Source organism: Rhinolophus ferrumequinum, chromosome 5 (genome assembly GCF_004115265.2).
Source record: "Rhinolophus ferrumequinum isolate MPI-CBG mRhiFer1 chromosome 5, mRhiFer1_v1.p, whole genome shotgun sequence".
In the NCBI taxonomy this organism is placed as follows: domain Eukaryota; kingdom Metazoa; phylum Chordata; class Mammalia; order Chiroptera; family Rhinolophidae; genus Rhinolophus; species Rhinolophus ferrumequinum.
The window spans coordinates 87,082,583-87,098,250 of record NC_046288.1 but is presented as its reverse complement, the minus strand read 5'-3'; the positions used below and the strand labels follow the sequence as shown (position 1 = coordinate 87,098,250).

General features: G+C 52.0%; 1 protein-coding gene across 5 annotated transcripts in view; it reads left to right on the top strand.

Moving 5' to 3' along the window:
- Positions 1-15,668, top strand: part of NSD2 (nuclear receptor binding SET domain protein 2) — a 68,410-nt gene that overhangs the window by 27,871 nt on the left and 24,871 nt on the right. For all 5 annotated transcript variants that reach the window (XR_004423074.1, XM_033106821.1, XM_033106819.1 and 2 more), the window contains 7 exons: positions 1,394-1,560; positions 2,030-2,512; positions 8,792-8,936; positions 9,523-9,600; positions 11,195-11,313; positions 13,308-13,389; positions 14,491-14,615. Coding sequence is in view for 4 of the 5 variants with exons in the window: in XM_033106821.1 (XP_032962712.1) it covers positions 1,394-1,560; positions 2,030-2,512; positions 8,792-8,936; positions 9,523-9,600; positions 11,195-11,313; positions 13,308-13,389; positions 14,491-14,615 (1,199 nt within the window). In the remaining variant the exon portion in view is untranslated. The remainder of the gene's footprint in view (positions 1-1,393; positions 1,561-2,029; positions 2,513-8,791; positions 8,937-9,522; positions 9,601-11,194; positions 11,314-13,307; positions 13,390-14,490; positions 14,616-15,668) is intronic.

Here is a 15,668-nt window from a genome sequence, read left to right as displayed (position 1 = left end):
AGTTATCACAGAGTTGGCAGGTACCCATCACCCTGCTTCTGGTTTCCTGAACGTGGCAGCTGTCCTGTTCCCCTCCCCCATCCGCGTGACCGGTACCGAGATGTACCCTGGTGTGGGTGTTGGTTGAGGCTCTTCCAGTGTTTTAGTTCTGAGGCGCGTTCTTGTGTTTTTATGCTTTGCTAAATTTCCCTGTTTCTCTCTCCAGAAGGCCAGTTGTTTAGGTGTTGTTCCTCCTGGATTGGTCCTGTAGGTTTCTTAGAGGACTAGATGTTTTTCATCTTAATCTTTTTCTTCTTTCTGGGAGATTTCTTAACTTACCTTCCAACCTTCCTTCTTAATTTTATTTTCATAATCGTGTGTTAAAATTTCTAATAGCACTTTTTTTTTGTTGTTCTCTTTCCATAGCAAACTTGAGTTTTTTCTGTCGGTGTCATCTCTTCCTGGCACTGTCTGTGTTTGGGAATCGTTCGTGCTGGAGGCCTCCTTCAGTGCTGGGCCTGTGCCCTCCAAGCGGTGGGGAGCCCGTGTACGGGGTGGCTGTTAGCCTACTTTCGAGGGTTCGGCTGCTGTTGGCTGCTTAGTTGTGGGGGCATCTCCAAAAGATTCAGTGCAAAGGCTTTTCCTCTGGGTCCAGCAGCTCTCTGATTTCTTGTGGCCAGTGTTGTGTACGAGGGAATGGGGTCTGGCAGTTCTCCGATGGAGGACCCCCACCTTTCACTCACCTGGCCCAGAGATCTGACCTTACCACCACTTCCTTGTCTCTGCCTCATTCTGCTGCAGCCGGGTCTGACACCCTCTCTCTTGGGTTTTGGAACAAGTGTCTCTTTCCTCACCCAGTTCCCTTTTGGCTGCACTGTGGGATGTGGCTTCTTCCTTTCTGCTAAGGGTGACAGCACTGGACATCTTGGGTTACTCTGTGGCTTCAGGGCTGCCCTCGGAGGTCATCAGTGCCCTTACCCCACTCTGAGCTCTGAGAGAGTGGCCTGAGAGAGTGGGATTTGAACCCAGGCCACCTGACCCATTCTGTGCCCCTTCACTCCTGCCTGGCCCCTCTCTGTTGAATGGCCCTTTTGCTGATGTCCTCTCTTATTTATTGGGCATCTTGTTAAGTGGGTCTTGGAAGGGATGAGATAAAGGAGTGTGTTTAGGCAGCTTTCTTTCTCAGTCGGTTTTGAATCTTATCCAAATCTCTCGTAAATGCATTTCCCTCTTTGGCCTGGAGCATGGTGGGGATAGAAAGGGTAGGATTTATTCTGAGGTTAATACTTGAACAGCACAAAGTAAGACAACTTCAAAGCAGCTCCCAACTCCATGTCAGTAATTATTAATGGATTTGCCTAATTTCATCACAAATTCTAACTTTCAAGTTCTAACATTTTATTTTAAAAACTAGGTCAGAAAAAGAGTGCACGCCAGTATCACGTACAGTTCTTTGGTGATGCCCCAGAAAGAGCTTGGATATTTGAGAAGAGCCTTGTAGCTTTTGAAGGAGAAGGACAGTTTGAAAAATTATGCCAGGAAAGTGCCAAGCAGGCACCCACGAAAGCTGAGAAAATTAAGGTGATAGATGTTCCTTAAGTACAATTTTAGACCAAAAGTTTTATTTTTATTCTTGTTTTGAACTTACGGTTGCTTGAAATAGTGTAATGGCTTCTTACTGCTATTGTTTACTTTACCCAAGTATGCTGTCATAGAACATGACAGGTTAATTACAGACACAATGTATTCTTTTTACTTATTTGATGACTCCCAGGGATAATTTGTTTTATAGTTTCTATTTTCCTTTTATTATAGATATGTATATATGTTATATGTAATATGTGTGTATCATCTTAATTTAATGTGATTAAAGTTGATTTGTAATTTAAAGAAACAGTTATTGTATTGGGCTGAACTCTATAGCCTTCAAGTTAATTGGTTTTTATAGTTTTTGATTTCTAAATTTATGACATTCGAAAAGTATCCTTTAAAGTGGGTTAGCTTTTTATGTTTTATAATGAAACTTACAGCCCGTATGTTTTCTTTTCAGCTGTTGAAACCTATTTCAGGGAAATTGAGGGCCCAGTGGGAAATGGGCATCGTTCAAGCAGAAGCAGCTGCAAGCATGTCAGTAGAGGAGCGGAAAGCCAACTTCACGTTCCTCTACGTGGGGGACCAGCTTCACCTGAACCCTCACGCAGCTAAGGAGGCCGGCGTTGCTGTGCAGTCTCTGGGGGCCATGATGGGGTCCTCGGGGCTCACTGAAGAAGCTGCTGAGAACCACAAGCCCGGGAGAGAAGGGGGTGTGCCCATCAAGAGAAGGCGGAGAGCCAAGCTGTGGCGCTCTGCTGAGAGCCAAGAGAGTGAGCCCGGGACAGCGAAGACGACTCCTCAGAAGCGGGCAGAGGCTGATCCTAAGAGAGGAGTCGGATCTCCTCCCGGGAGGAAAAAGGCCGCGGCCTCCACGCCACGGAGCAGGAAGGGGGATGCGGCATCCCAGTTCTTGGTCTTCTGTCAGAAGCACAGGGAAGAGGTGGGTACTGTGATGGCTTCTGAGTTGTTGTGTCTTCCTTCTGGGGTGTTGGTGGATTTGCGGAGCACCCTCGGTGCAGAACTGGCTGCTTCTCGGCGTTACCAGCGTAGTCTGTAGTGAGCCTCGTGTGGGTTTCAGATGTAACAAAGAAGTGTTGTGAGGGGATGGCCGTTCTCACGCTGGGTTTAGACTAAAGTGCTCCTCCCAGTGTGGGTGAGATGGTGCTGGACAGCGGGACGTGGCTCTTAGGTTTTACAGGGCTGCCCTGTGCTAGAAGCTTCCCCGAGAGGCTGTGCCGAAGCTGCCGGCGGGGGTGCGGACGTGGTCACAGACCCAGCTTGGGAGGAGTGCTGATGTCCATGATATTTAAAAGGACAGTAATGTATCAGTGAGGCAAGCATTTGAATAATTTGCTTAGTCTTCATAGATGACACCATTTGGCAAGAACTGAGGGGTTAGGCCCCCGTTTTGGTTGTGTTCACTGCTGAAGTGAGTGGATTGGGAGGGCTTTTCTCAGGAATGTAAGGGTGGTGGAATGCGAACGTCTTTTCCAGTTTACTCTGTCTCATTGAGGGACTATCTCAATAGATGGAGAAGAGGCATTTGGTAAAATCCATTGCTCTGTGATGCATAGTTAGGCCAGGATGAGAAGGGAACTCCCCTAACCTGTGGAAGGGCTTCTGTCAAAAGCCATCAGCAAGCGTCATACTTACTAATGAAACTTCAGAAGTGTTCTCTTTAAAATCATAAACAAGACAGGATGCCTTTCTGTCACCACGTGCACATGAAATGTTGCAGTGAAAATACTAGCCAGTACAGTAAGGTAAGAAACATAGAACAGGCATAATTGGTTTTTTCCCCCCTTTCTTCTGCCTCCCCCCCACTCTGGTTCAAGCTGTTGTTTCCCAGTCTAATTGTGCAGGACGCAGCTCCCTGGCCCATGCTGGTGCTGGTGTCATGAGCCATGTGGGCCAGTGTCCTCTCAACCACAAGGTTGCCAGTTCGATTCCTCGACTCCCACAAGGGATGGTGGGCTGCGCCCCCTGCAACTAAAAACGGCAACTGGACCTGGAGCTGAGCTGTGCCCTCCACAACTAAGATTGAAAGGACAACAACTTGACTTGGGAAAAGTCCTGGAAGTACATACTGTTCCCTAATAAAGTCCTGTTCCCTTCCCCCCACCTCCAAAGCTAAATAAATAAATAAAAACATTAAAAAAAGGAAAAAAGTTATGCAACAAAAATACAAGGTACCGAGGAATAAATGGAACAAAATATAATATTTTGAGAAAAATAGTTGCTATTTTAGCAGACCTCAATGAATAGGGGTATTCTAATGATGGGTGGGAAGGTTCAGGATTGTGAAGTTGGACCTGTCAGTGCCCCTATGTTAGAGGATAGATCAGTATAATTCTAATAATAACACTCCCATTAGGACTTTCTCTGCACTTTTGAAGTGAAAGCCAAGGGAGCCACACAGAAGAGAAGCTACCCTGAGGGCTGGCCCTACCCAGTGCCGGTGACAGGGCAGTGACACTGCCCAGAACAGCCCCAGAAGCAGCCCCTGTGTGGCGCTGACACTTGGCTGTGCGTGCACCGTTGGTTTAGATGGTCCAGGGCACTGAGCGGCGTGGTGAGCGCGTCGCCGGAGTGAGTGCGGGGGCGGGAGGCAAGCTGGCTCGGGTGCGCATGCGCAGCGCCCTGTCAGGCTGCGCCGCCCCCGCCCCCCAAGCGGCGCAGGGCTCCACGGGCGACACCCGCCCAGCCAGCCACGCTCTGGCCTCTCCCTAGTCTGTTTCCACTTGCTCCAGATTATGAAAGAAAAGAGGATCCGGGAGAATCCAAGTAACTTTCCAGAGACTTCCCTTTGGCTTTTGGGGACCCAAATTGCTGTCAGAGGACCCTGCTAGTGAGTACTAAGAAAGGTGCCGAGAACCACCTGTTACCGCAGAGACTGCCAACGGGCGGTGCCCTGAAGACCGGCCCACGCGTGGGGCGCTCTCAGTGGGTGGGCCTGCGGCCTTTGGGCTCTGAACGTCCCTCCCAAGCCCTCCGCCCAGTTTTGCCGTTGCCATCACGCTGCCGTCAGTGCACAGTGAAAACTCACTTCCGCTTCAGAGACAGATGCGCTGCCAGCCTGCGGGCCTATTGAGGGGGTGGGCTGAGACCCACGGGCCCTCCCCTGGCTGGTCCTCAGTCATTTGTGCCATCCGAAAAGGGAGGACTACCAGGGTGTCCTGTGACTGTCTCAGTCACACTGTTGTTCCCCAGGTGTTTGTGCCGGCTCTGTCCTCAGTAATTCTGGACTTGAACCAGGGGGGCAGCTCCTTGAACCCCCGTAGAACAATCTGGGTCTTTCTAGGTTGTTTTCCTTTTTGGGAGTGGTGGCACGTTCCACCTAGGCTGGTTTTCTTTTGGTTGTTAGTTGATTAATCAGTGGCCAGGCCTTGAGGGACATACCAGGTGGAGCCTCCTCTCTGCTTCCTGGACCCTCCTTCTCTAGGGTCACTAGACAGAAGACTGTGACCGTCAAGGACCTTTGGTTGCCACTTGCTGACTGCTTTTTGAGGTCAGCTTCCGACTCTTTTCTTCCAAATGGAGAAAAGCATTACGCTTCTTGAAATAGGTTGAGTTCTCCTTGACATCGTCTGCTGTCAGCCTTTGTCCAGCAGGCTTGGCCCAGGCGTGCAGCCCACGGGTGTGCTTTGAGGTGTTCTGGAATACAACCGACAGGGTGTGCGGGGCCATCCACAGTGGGGGAGGGACAGTGGACAGCCCTGGCAGCAACCGGGGGAGGCCCCCTGCACAGTTCTCCGAAGGCCACAGTGTTAGGAGCAGTTTCATCAGCACAGGCTTTTGGCCTCAGTTTTCAATTTTTAAAGAATCTTTTCCACCTTTCCTGATCCTAATTTTATAGACCATTCAGGTTGAGCCAGTGCTTTTAGTCTTAGTTCTTTTTTTATTTTGCCCTCCCCCCGCCCCCACCCCCCACCCCCCGTTTTTTAAGCCATTGTTTCTCTGTCTAGTTGTAGGACACAGCTCCCTGGCCCATGCTGGTGTTATGAGCCTTGCGCTCCCCGCGGCTGAGGCAGTCGGTTGCCAGTCGTGGGTCGGCAGCTCACGGCTGCCAGCCACTCACGCCGGCTGCTGGCCACTTATGTCGGCTGCTGGCCACTTACACCGGCTGCCGGCCAGCGTGGCCACCAGCAGCTCACAGCAGCTCACGCCGACCTCCAGCTGCTCACGGCAGCCCAGCTCCAGGGAGAGCCGTTGTTCACAATCTCAGCTGTAGAGGGCGCAGCGCACCGGCCCAGGTGGGAATGGAACCGGCACTCCAACCGCCTGAGCCACCGGGCTGCCGCCCAGTCGTAGTTCTTTATGTAGACATTTGTAATAGTCATCTATTACTGCATCACAAGTTACCGCAAAACTTAGTGCCTTAAAACTGCGCCACACACTGATTGTCTCACAGAGTGTGGGTCAGGAATCCGGGGGCAGTGTTGCTGGGTGGTTCTGCCTCAGGGTGTCCCATGCTGTGTGCGTACGTGTGCGTGTTTGCAGCTTGTAGCCATTGCCCTGTGCCGTGTCATTGTGAAATCGTGACTGGTGAGAGGCCATGGCCTTATTAACCCAAGGTGACGAGGAAGGTGCTGTCTCTGCCCCCGGAGTACACAGTATATGGTGAAGGATGAGAAGTGAACAGGGGACCCCCACCCCCAAGGTGGACACTGTGGGGTGAGGTGGTGGCTGCTGTTACAGATGTGTCTCCTGTCCGTGGCACAGTGCTCCTTGAATGAACGACTGAATGAATGAAAGCAGCATTGTAGCTGAAACTTAAAAGGATGCCTGGAAGTCAGCCTGGTGGAGGAGAACGTTTCAGGGAGTGTGATCTGTGGAGATGTTAGGAGGTACCGCCTGCTGTATCCACTGCCTGCTGGGGACTGTCCACTGTGTAGCTTGAGTGCAGACTTGCTGGGGGAGTGACAAGAGTGGTGGGATCAGTGCCCAGTTGTGCGGACCGTGGAAGGCTTTGCCGAGCGGCAGGATCTCGTCCTGGTTGTGGGCTGGGCCGTGGTCTCTCTGGTTGCAGGAGGGAGATCTTTTCGGCTGAGAGTGGCAGCAGGGGAATGGGGAACAGAGAGCCAGGGGACGGGTTGCTGAGCATGGCGGTCTGGAGGGAGGCGGGTCGGGGCAGGGTGTTCAGGACTGGAGCTGACAGCCTGGCACAGACTTAGCTGCAGGGGGAGACTGGCCTCAAGGGGGTTAGGAGTCTTGTCTGATGAAGCGCTGTGAGCTCTGTTACGGTTCATCGTGATGGACGATCCCTGATGCTTGCAGGGTCCAAGGCCAGTAAAGCTGACCCCTCACGAGGGTGGTGGCAGGACAGAACCCTGCTGGGCTGGGAGAGGGCACCCCAAGTTGAGAGGAGGAAGCCGGTGTGGGGGGGCTGGAAGTGCCCAGGCAGGAGCCGAGTGGGAGTGGTGGCGTTAAGAAGCATGATGACTGGCCGGCCCGGTGGCGCAGGCGGTTGGAGCTCCGTGCTCCTAACTGCGAAGGCTGCCGGTTCGATTCCCACATGGGCCAGTGGGCTCTCAACCACAAGGTTGCCAGTTCAATTCCTCGAGTCCCACAAGGAATGGTGGGCTCTGCCCCCTGCAACTAAGATTGAACACGGCACCTTAAGCTGAGCTGCTGCAGAGCTCCCGGATGGCTCAGTTGGTTGGAGCGCGTCCTCTCAACCACAAGGTTGCTGGTTTGACTCCCGCAAGCGATGGTGGGCTGTGCCCCCTGCAACTAGCAACGGCAACTGGACCTGGAGCTGAGCTGTGCCCTCCACAACTAAGGCTGAAAGGACAACAACTTGACTTGGAAAAAAGTCCTGGAAGTACACACTGTTCCCCAATAAAGTCCTGTTCCCCTTCCCCAATAAAATCTAAATAAATAAATAAATAAAAAGAAACAAAGACCCAAATTGAACTTAAAAAAAAAAGAAGCATGGTGACTGACGGGCACAACAGTGCCTGGTGGTGTGTGGAGGTCAGAACCGGACTCCGGGTGCAGGAGGCGGCCTTGTGATGCCAGCAGAGGGCTGGACAGGAGTCAGTGGGGTGCTGGTGTCCAGCAGGGCCAGGAAGGACGTGGGGAGGGGTGGGGCTGCGTCTGTGGGGCCGCGTCGTGAGGACGGGTTGGCTACATCTGGTGGTACTGGTAACTAGCCAGCATTGACCGGTGACCCTATGTCACGGGAGTGAACACAGCACCCCCACTCAGCCCTGTTTGCAGAGCCGCTGGGTAGAACCATATTCGAACCTGGGGTCTGGCGCCACGCCAGGCTGGCGCTCTTGAGTCAGTCGGCGGCCCTATTTGAAAGCCCGTGAGGGCAACGGGTGTCCCACTCCTTGAGAGCAGCCCAGGAGGTGCAGACAGGAATGCCGTGGCTGAGTCCCAGGAAACCTTTGTTTACGGGCACTGATGCTTGGGTTCCCGTAACTTCCATTGAAAAGTGTAAAATCAGTTCGTCATTCACAGGCCTCACGACAAGGAGGGCCTGGGAGCCACAGTTGACCTCTGCGCACCTGCTCTTGACGTGGCTCCCACCCGTGGGTGCACAGGATGAACCCACGGGGGTCCTTTAAAATGCTGCCACGGCCCGCTGGGTTGGACTGATCTTGGGCGGGGCCTGAGACTCCCCAGGTGACCACAGTGGGGACAGCAGACCGAGTCTCGGGGTGCGTGAACCAGCTGCAGGCCAGGCCTGGGGGGGCCTGATGCTGGCAGCCCGACGGTGCAGGCCTGTGCCCCGTGAGGGCTGTTGCTGGCCTGGCATGGGGTGAGCATGCTGTGTGACACACCACCTGTATCCCATCCTTGCTGGCATGTACCCGAGAGGATGAGCGTGGGCGCTACGGCCAGCGAGGAAGCCAGGCCGGGACCCCACCCGTGTCCACAGGCAGTGTTGCCGCTGCACTTTCCTACCACTGATTTTTCAAGGATGCCTAGAAAGTTGTCATTTACTGATAATTGAAGGGTAGTTTTCCTGTTACCGTTTGTCCTTTCCTGCATGTGCATAGGTATAGTCGGATCTTTTGCAGCCGTGCTATTTCCATTTATGAGTTTTCAATGAGTTGCAACATCACGCACTCTTTTCTCTTTGAAGCCTCTCTGGGACGTGAACATGGGAATAAGTTCTGCAGGGCTGTGCGTTGGATTTTGTGCAAAACAAAACTCAAATGAGTGTCGGTGCTTCGGCTCCTTACCACACCGTGTCCTGCATCCCCAGGTTGTGGCCGAACACCCAGATGCCTCTGGCGAGGAGATTGAAGAGCTGCTGGGGTCCCAGTGGGATATGCTCAGCGAGAAGCAGAAAGCGCGCTATCACACCAAGTTTGCCCTGGTGGCCTCCGCCCAGCCTGAGGAAGACTCTGGTAACTTGGTCCCCTTGCGTGGGGAAGCATGTGTGCATTTCCTCACTCACTGTCATGAGCACTGTTCCCTGTGATCCCGGCTGGCCTGCTGGTCCCTCACTCTTGTGCCCAAGTGGGGTGGGCACTCTGGCCACCGCGGCCGGTGGGGTGGGGTGAGGTGAGGGAGGACGCTGAAGGAGGAAGGAAGGGAGTGCAGGCGGCCTCTGGGACTGCAGGCTTACGCGGCGTGGCAGGGTCAGACTTCAGGCCTGTGCCCCCAGGGACGCTGGCCTCCGTGGGCGGGTGGGGGTATTCTTGACGTGTTTGCCTGAGAGCTGTCAGGGTGAGGAGGGTGACTGGACTGAGCTTAAATATGGGTGTCCTCTGGTTAGGCTTCAGTTTAAAAAAACAAATAGTGGTGCTTTGCTTGGGCAGTGGCCAGAGAAGGGAGACTGCACTCTGTCCACTTTGGAGACAGTGTGTAGCGGTGGTCAGGTTTGTCATTGGCGTGCTTGGACACGTGTGGAAACGGGCGTTTTCAGTGTAAGAATAAGTGTGACGTGTTGGGCTGTCGATTTAAAATATAAAACATTCTGTATCTCTCAAGGTTCATCACTGAAGAGTTTTGGAGAGGCCAAACGTAAAGTGTTTCAAGACTCACCTGGAAGGAGACCGAGACCCGGAAGTAATTGGCGCTTGCTTGTGTGTCCTAGCTGTGCTTCTAGAGCAGCGCTGTGTGTGTGTGTGGCTGTGATTGTGCACGTCCCGTGTCACCTTTCTGTTTGTTCACAGATGTACTGATTTTGTAGGGCTTCCTAGATCTCTATCTAGTTAACATTAATACTGAGCTTTGTTCACTTTGTCCAGTGTTTGTTGCAAATGCTATAATTTGGAACAGTGAGGATGTTTAGTGTCTGTGTATTTCCTTTAAAAGGCAAACGTTGACCCTGACTCGGCATTAGTACACCAAGTCTAGGAAAGGGTCCCTCTTCTCTGACAGGCTTGTTTAGGAGTGAGGTGAGTTTTTCTGAAGCCAGTTTCAGCTTGCCCTTGAAGAGTGAGTGTGGATGTGATTGTGTGTCGTATTTTGTCATTTGGGACTGTCACCGAGTACTTAGTAGACAAGGGGGAAAGGTCCATTTCCGCCTTCAGGGTGTGTCAGGTGTGCGCTCCTTCCTGGAAGCCCGTTAGCCCTGCCTTCCAGGGACCCCAGTGCTGACAGCCAAGATGACGGGTCATATCCATGGTGTCCACCGTCCCATCGTCTCAGTGTTAGGAACTCGGACAGAGCCCAGAGTCCTTATTTCTGTCAGGAATGATGGCTACCTCGTCCTGGGCCGGGCGGGTCCTTCAGTAAAGGAAAGAGGAGGCACGGTGACAGCTGCTGTGGCAGGTGGCAGATGTGATTGAGGAGTTCTGGCCAAGTTGGGCCCTGTGGTGGCCTTGCTAGGGCAGTGGCTGGGCAGGAGCCACTGCCCCCACTCCACAGCTCTCTTCCTGGAGTCCCCTTGCAGCCAGGAATGGAGCTTAGTGAGTCCGCTCTGGGACTGGCGGCCGGTGAGGGCCAGTGCTCCGTGGTGCCAGGCCTGGGTACCGCCAGATGCCACGGGATTCAGGATGACTGCCCTCCCACGTGACATTTGATGATAGTCCAGGCATAAGCCCCGGAACTCTGGAAAGCAGTCATGCAAATGAAAATACTGGATCTGTATTTAAAATAAACATGGGTGTGTTCGAACTACTCATCTCTCCAGAATTTGCACTCGTATCCTGCCTTACTTATCCCAGCAATACTGTTCGGGCACCTTAGGCCGCAGACTGGCTGATAGTCCTGGGAACACCTGAGTGAGCATGGGGGCAGCTCTCCACACGCAGACAAGTGTGGTGTTGCTCCTTAAGCTGCTCCTTAAGGAAATGTATAAAATGAAGTCCAGCTTCAATTCCACTCGTCTTTGAATGTTAGCAAGTAAAGGATTTTTAAGAAAAACTGGACTATATTTAAATTGAATGCTGTAGTGCATTGGAATATAATTATAACAAATACCAGGATTATGATCTCCAAGTGAGACGAAGGGTTTCCATTGATGTGACAGGTAATGGCCCCTTGCAGTTATGAGATGCAGAGCTGTGTGGGTGATGCAAGGCCCTGGGTGCCCACGGGTCTGCAGGACACCCATCAGGGCTGGGTTTGCACTGAGTACCCCCCGGGAGCTGCTCAGTGCTCGGGAGAGCGGCTCCTGGACTGCTTCTCATGTAAGTCTCCCCCCTCCCATTCCAAGGTAACTTAAATGGGAAAAAAAGAACCCACACAAAGAGGACACAGGACCCCACTGGAGATGCTGAAGTTGAGGATGCGCCCAGGAAAAGACTCCGGACTGACAAGCACGGTCTTTGGAAGGTAATTACATCCGGTTTGCCTGGCTGGAGGACCACGTGCCATGTGACTCTTAGCGCAGGCCGGAGGGCCAGCAGTGGGGCAGAGGGATGCAGGGGGCCACAGGGTGCCCGGTGGTGGGAGGGGCAGGGTGGCTATTGTGCTGAGTGTGGCAGGGCTGGCTTCTCTCAGGGCACCTTTTAGAAGGCTGTGAAGAGAGCAGGTTGTGACCTGCCGGGACTTGAACACAAACCTCTGCTACTTGGCTGACAAAGAAAGACATCCGTGCACCTAGAATGACACTTGATGTTTAGATCCCACCCAACTGTCACTAAAGTGTCTTGTCTGTAGGCTTATTATTCAATGTGTAAATGATGAGTTGGTGTGAAAACATCAAATCTGTTAGCTATGCATGATACTTCAATAAAAAGTTTAGAAGTCCACTAAAGGCATTGGAAGTAGACTTCAGGAAGTCCTCATTTACCAGTGATCCAGGCTGTTACTTGCTGGGAATAGGAAGCGGCCGGTGGCCCAGCTCCACAGAAAGGCGGCCCAGGAACTTCCAGTTGTAGCATATTCCAGCCAGCGCCAAGGCCACAGTTCACCTGATGCCTGTTGGAGAGGGACCCTGGGCAGGGTCCACGTGGCCGTGGGTGGTGTGGCCTGCAGTGCTCACCCCTGAGGGAGGGCAGCCCTTTTCGCGGTGCTTCACCCAGCAGTGCTGTGTATCTCAGCTGCTTGGACATCTGCTGGGACATCGGGTCACCTTCGTCCTGGGCTGAGAGCTCACGCGGGCTTTGTGCTTTGCACGCACAAAGTTTATGCCCAATGGTGGTTCTGACTTTTGTCTTTTACGGATGTGAGTTAAGGAGCTCCCCCTTTTATTTTGCTCTGCTTGAAGAATGGAAAATAAATGTCCCACGTTGCTGTCGTGTGCACATGTGGCCACCGCATCATTCGTCTTGTTTGTTTAGCGCCATCTTTGCGGTTCAGGGGAGCAGGCAGGCCCTGTCCCATGTTCCCAGCCCCTGTCAGGTGCGGTTAGCATCAGGGTGCAGCAGTGAACTGGGAGCCGCCTCCCGCACCCGCTGATGCTGGCTGCTCTTAAGTATTTGTAGAAATGACTTACATAAAAAGTGACATCTGAAACGTGACAGTTCACGTTAAGTAGCTAGGTACAAATGTTTTCACTTATATCTCCGGAAGTGGCACACGACACAAAAAGCCATGGTGTCTCCTCTGCTTTGGTTTTTATAAACCAAAGTGCGCCTCAGCGTGTCTGGTCCCCAGTGCACGTGTGTAGTGCCAGCTGCCGGCATACAGCCCTGTGCCCTCATAGCCCGTGACCGCCCCACCCCGGGGTCCCGCCCCCAGGTCCCGCCCACAACCCCTTGTCCGCCCTTGGGGTCCCGCCCACAGCCCCGTGCCCGCCCCTCTGGGGCCGCCCCCCTGGGGTCCCGCCCACAGCCCCTTGACCATCCCCTCGAGTCCTGTCCAGGTCCCGCCTGCCGGTGTGTTACGGAGAGGCCCTTTTCAAGCACATCGTCCCATTTCTGAGCGCTAGATAGAATGTCAGGGTCCCTTCTTTCCTGCCACTTCACAGTTGTAATATGTGCGTTTATTGATGTCTCAGAATTGTAAATCCTCAGTGTAGTGACTTGGCGGTGACGTTGGCACTGACCTTGCAGGCTGCACTTGAAGAGGCTCAGGCAACCTGTGGAGCAGCAGGGCCACTTCCTGTCGGCCACACTTCACTTTGAATTGGGGAAACCTCGGGTGACATGGTGAATGCGTTCATTTGGGGCCTGTCAACCAGGGGGCTCGGGAGGCCCTGCCAGCGCTTCCCTCCCAGCAGACATCAGAGCCCGGGGCTGGGAAGCACCGTGACGTGCGCCGGGCATGTTTGCTTCCACAGGAAGAAGTCTCTGTCGTGAAACTTGTCAGCAACCTGTTAGCTCACACTAGATTTTGTTTTGTTTTCCCTTCCTCTTCTCCTTTTTCTTTTCTTTTAATAACAGAGAGAGATGATCACTGACAAAACAGCCCGGACAAACTCTTATAAGGCCATGGAGGCAGCCACCTCCCTGAAGACCCAGGCAGGTAATGTGGTCCACACCTCTTCCTTGATGGCTCCTTGCAGGTGGCCTGGGCTGGGCAGGCGAGGGCGGTGTGGGGGTGGGGCGGACCGGCAGCTAGGCTGGGGAGGGGTCAGTAGCCTTCAGAGGAAAGGACAGTGAAGCTGGATCAGGTGAAAAGGAGGCTCTCGTGCGATTGAGAAACAAACAGTTTTAATGTGTTAGTCGTAATGATTCAGCTAAGTTTCATTGAAGTTGCTTTTCTGCAGATTTCTTCTTGGCTTTATTGTTCTCAATTAAAATTACACTAGAGAAGTGATTTAAACCAGAAATGTCCAGGTTTCTTACTTGATGGTGTCAGTTGTTTCTAGAAGCTCCACTGCTTTTCAGGATCTGGTCCTCAATATACGTATGAGCGGGAAGTAAAGTGCTGACTTGTTATTTCTATTTCCCATGAAGAAACGAGCTTAAAATGTTTGTGAAAAATAACTGTCAAAACAATGAAAGGTAGAATCAGGCTACCTTTTACCTTTTCATTAATTATCTTTTTGATGTATCTGTCTGGTAGCTTATTAAAGAAAGAGTACCATCTCCACTTCTTAATTAGAAAAGAAAACAAAATTCAGGGAAAAGAGTAAATGAAGACTGGAATAGCTCTGATTTCCCTTTTTTTTTTTTTGCATGAGGTGCTGTAGTGGTTTTTAAAAATCAGTTAAACAGACTATTAAGAAAAAGACATTTGTGAGCAACTTGAACACTGACTAGATACTTGATATGAAGGAGTTGTTACTTTTAAGTATGCTAGTGCGATTGTGGTTTATTTAAAACCTTTGCGTGGGTGAGACTTGTCTGGGCTGTGGAACCCGGTGTGTGGATGGAGCCATGTCGGCCCCAGGGTGACAACTTTGGGGGCAAGGCAGGGGCACATTGGAGGTCACGGCGGAGTTTGTCTGTCTTTGTTTCCACTCAGACTCTCCCGCAGTAAACAGTTTGGCCCTTGGTACGGCAAAGGGGCCCAGAGGGTCACCTTCAGAGCTTCATTTATTAGAGGGGAGACGGAAAGTAGTGAAGAGACTGAGGGGCCAAGATTTCAGTCTTCACTTTATAAACCAAAATTATTTTGCAGCAACGAAACATCTGTCTGATGCGTGCAAACCACTGAAGAAGCGAAGCCGGGCATCTGCGGCAGCGTCCTCAGCTCTTGCGTTTAGCAAGAGCTCCTCTCCTTCCGCATCCTTAACTGAGAACGAGGTAAAATAATAATGATAATGACAGCCATGGCATTCACGCGAAGGCCATTCACTTACCCAAGTGAAGTGTGATCACGGTCAGGCTTAATCAGTGTAATATTGGTGTTCTCCACAAATGGAGGTGAGTCTTAGGGTCTATAAACTGTGTAAAAGTCTTGAAATGGAAAAAGTCACTCCTTAGCCTATTTGAGCACTTCAGATATCAGTACACACACACATGGTGTATGTATAAATGTACATGGATACATGTTAGGATCGACGCAGTTGTTCTTGAAATGTGTCTTGAAGAGTTGTGTTCTTTGAAGCCCTCACACTGTACCTTTTCACACGAAAGCCAGCCTGCTTTGTCCTGATGTGACAGTCAGCCGGGCTGACTCGGGTTGTTGTGCACTCCCCCAGCGGGAAGGAGGGTGGCCCACACACTACACCGCTTTCTGTGGCCTTGTGCGTTCTGGCACGTCCTTAGAGACATGAGTGTTGGTGGTGAGTCAGAACTACCATGGTCATTGCACTGCTAGTTTTTGGACGTGCAGAATACATGAGAGCAAGACAACAGTTCTTTGAGGCTGTTACTGTTATTGTATTGTGTGACATCTAGACTTCATCACAAATCTAAAGTCTTTGCCATGACACCGAGAAACAAAACAAGAAATAGCCTCCCAATGCAGATATGATACTTTTTTGTCCAGAGGGAGTTTCAGAGTCCTGCTTTTAGTGACTACCCAAGGGGCTTATTTTCAAGTTTTAATTCTTGTTACTTTGTTTCTGGTGATTCTTTGCTCAGTGCAGATATGGGTCCTGTTTTTAGAATACTGATGAGGACGTGCTGACCTTGGGCTTCCTTGGGACCAGGCAGTGAGGCAGGGGGTGGAGCAGCCCCTCGTCCTGTCGGGTCAGAGGCCACTTCTGACCTGATTTCTGCCCCGGTCCCTGGTGGGGACCAGACGTTCCCCTGCGCTCGCAGTCTCAGTTGCCCCCTCTCGTCAGACAAGGGGCAGGCCTTTCAGCGTGTGAGGTGTCTTCCGTTCCAGCAGTGCAGCCCGGGCCCAGGGCC